This window comes from Cicer arietinum, chromosome 6 (assembly GCF_000331145.2).
Source record: "Cicer arietinum cultivar CDC Frontier isolate Library 1 chromosome 6, Cicar.CDCFrontier_v2.0, whole genome shotgun sequence".
Classification (NCBI taxonomy): Eukaryota; Viridiplantae; Streptophyta; class Magnoliopsida; order Fabales; family Fabaceae; genus Cicer; species Cicer arietinum.
Genome location: NC_021165.2, coordinates 4,835,556 through 4,837,822, shown reverse-complemented (window position 1 = coordinate 4,837,822; position 2,267 = coordinate 4,835,556). Strand labels below are relative to the sequence as shown.

Sequence of the window (2,267 nt, the reverse complement as noted above, 5' to 3'; positions counted from 1 at the left end):
ATGATTTTTATAGTCACGTGATTCAGATAATCTTGTTATTGCAATATTTATAATTCAAATATTTGGAGACTCAAAACCATTCGAAGATGATGAAATAATGAACGTCCGACAACGTTGGACAATTTTGATTTTTGAACTAATTAAAATTGCTTGAAGCACTTGTATCACTTTAGTATCTTTAGACTATAAATAAAAAATTATTATCTTTTTTGAACAAGTAGTGTTAGTAGCTCTGATTTTATAAAATTTTAATGACTCATTATAAATGATTTTTCAATGTAAAGCTTCGCATGAAGTTGTGTTTTATAGTTGAATAAAAAAATCCTAATTAATAGAGTAATATGTGAAACTCTAATTATGTATATATGAAGAATGAAAGTTATAAAAAAAAAAATTAAAAAGATTAATTATTTACATCATTTGACTTATCAATATAATACATAAATCAATTTTAAATTTTAACTTGTTATATGTGTCTATTTAGCCAATTTATAGTTAACTATTACAACGTTTTAAGATTTAATTGCATTGGTGCTAGTTTCCATATCAATAATGGATATTTTTTATCCTTCAACCAAAAAATGCATATTTTACCTTATCTATAGCAAACATTTTTTAACTGTAAGTGAGTGCTATACAAATACTCTGAATATTCATTCTAAAATAAAGAGGAACACACCAAACCACTATCAAATAACTTGATAATAGATATTTATAGTACAATAGTTCTTTAGCACCGTATACCTCAATGAATCTTCTTAGGAAATAAAATAGATTGTCTAAATGAATAGTTTCAATTGTACCTATCAAATAATACTGCTTATTCATCAGATATGAACAAAGTAGGTCCCTGAATTTTATAATATACAATTGTAAGAATCCATATTACACATGCATTTGGTCATTGTACCTTAACAATTAGGTACTGTTTCTAGAATGCATTTCCTACTGAAAGATGCTGATCCAAAGCATAACATAACCCCTGACAACAGGGTCTGGCATTGCTTGCTATCTACATAAATATGCTACCTGCTTACTAAAGAATCATAACTTAAAAAAATATGTTATTTCATCAAGTCTAAAAACACAAAGCCATTCCAAAGACTATGCAATAGCATTGATGGCAATAAATTCCTTGACCGCGTAAATATCACACCCATCACCATCCCAAGAAATATAAGTGGCAACATCCTCTGTATATTAAAATGCGCAAGCGCAAACGCAACTGAACTCACCAGTATTGCACACCACACGGGCATGTATTTGGTAAGAGACGGGAGTAGGAAACCACGGAAAACTATTTCCTCCCACACAGGAGCACAGACCGATACTACAATTGCATACAACAACATTGCCACAGGATCCCTTGCTTTTATCGATTGTTCAACGCTCGAAAGGGTGATCTGTGTAGACGGCAAGATAGGTAGTAGGTCAAGGTTGAACTGAGAGAGCCGATTCACGAGAGGAAACATGAGACATCCCATGATGACATCTAATTGCCATTTCCCTTTCAGACTAAACTTGAACCAGTCAGGTGGAAGGGGGCGGAATCGAGAAAGACAACGAACAAGGATTGCAATTCCAGCTAGTCCTTCGGTTACATCGGTGACAAGGCTAAATAGTGCCTGTCCTCTAAATGTCAAAGAATCCTTGCTAAAGCCAGTTATATGGGCTGCAAAAGGAATCATCCAAGATCCTATAAACCAAAACGCCGACGTCCAAAGAAGCATAACCTGCATCATAGGTTGCACAATTTACAGCCTAATGTTGGGCTTTTGTTGTTTGGAATTTTAACTCTGTTCGGTTGGGATAAATTCTCCTCATACCACATGTACCTTAAATTTTAACTGCAAGGAATTGATATACAAAAGAGAAATTTAACGTTATTATATTGTGCTCAAACTTTGGGGAAACACTTACTTGTAATATGGTCATTGCAGTCCATGGTACAACCCATCGATTTCCAATTCCATTGACTACTTCATTTGAAGCCTGAAAGGAAATCAAGACTTCAGATAAACCGATTCGTATAAGATAAACATTTGAAGTATAAATTTTATGAGATTGACGACATCGCCAATAATAATACCACTCCGTCAGCCATTGACAACGTGATGCAAGTTTCCACCTTTGAGGATGCAAAGGAAATCTAAAACTTGATAACTGATAAGCAAGATGATGCAGGTGGAGTAAAAGTAATAACACATGAATTAACACTCGATTCATCTCAATATTTTAGTTCAGTTTTAAAAATATTGCATCAATTA

General features: G+C 33.2%; 1 protein-coding gene across 1 annotated transcript in view; it reads right to left on the bottom strand.

Moving 5' to 3' along the window:
* Positions 1-834: 834 nt before the first annotated feature.
* Positions 835-2,267, bottom strand: part of LOC101509853 (uncharacterized) — a 5,229-nt gene continuing 3,796 nt past the window's right edge. The window contains exons 3-4 of the mRNA XM_004503601.4: positions 1,921-1,992; positions 835-1,733 (exon numbers count right to left, since the gene is read on the bottom strand). Of these exons, the coding sequence (XP_004503658.1) occupies positions 1,065-1,733; positions 1,921-1,992 (741 nt within the window). The 3' untranslated portion in view covers positions 835-1,064. The remainder of the gene's footprint in view (positions 1,734-1,920; positions 1,993-2,267) is intronic.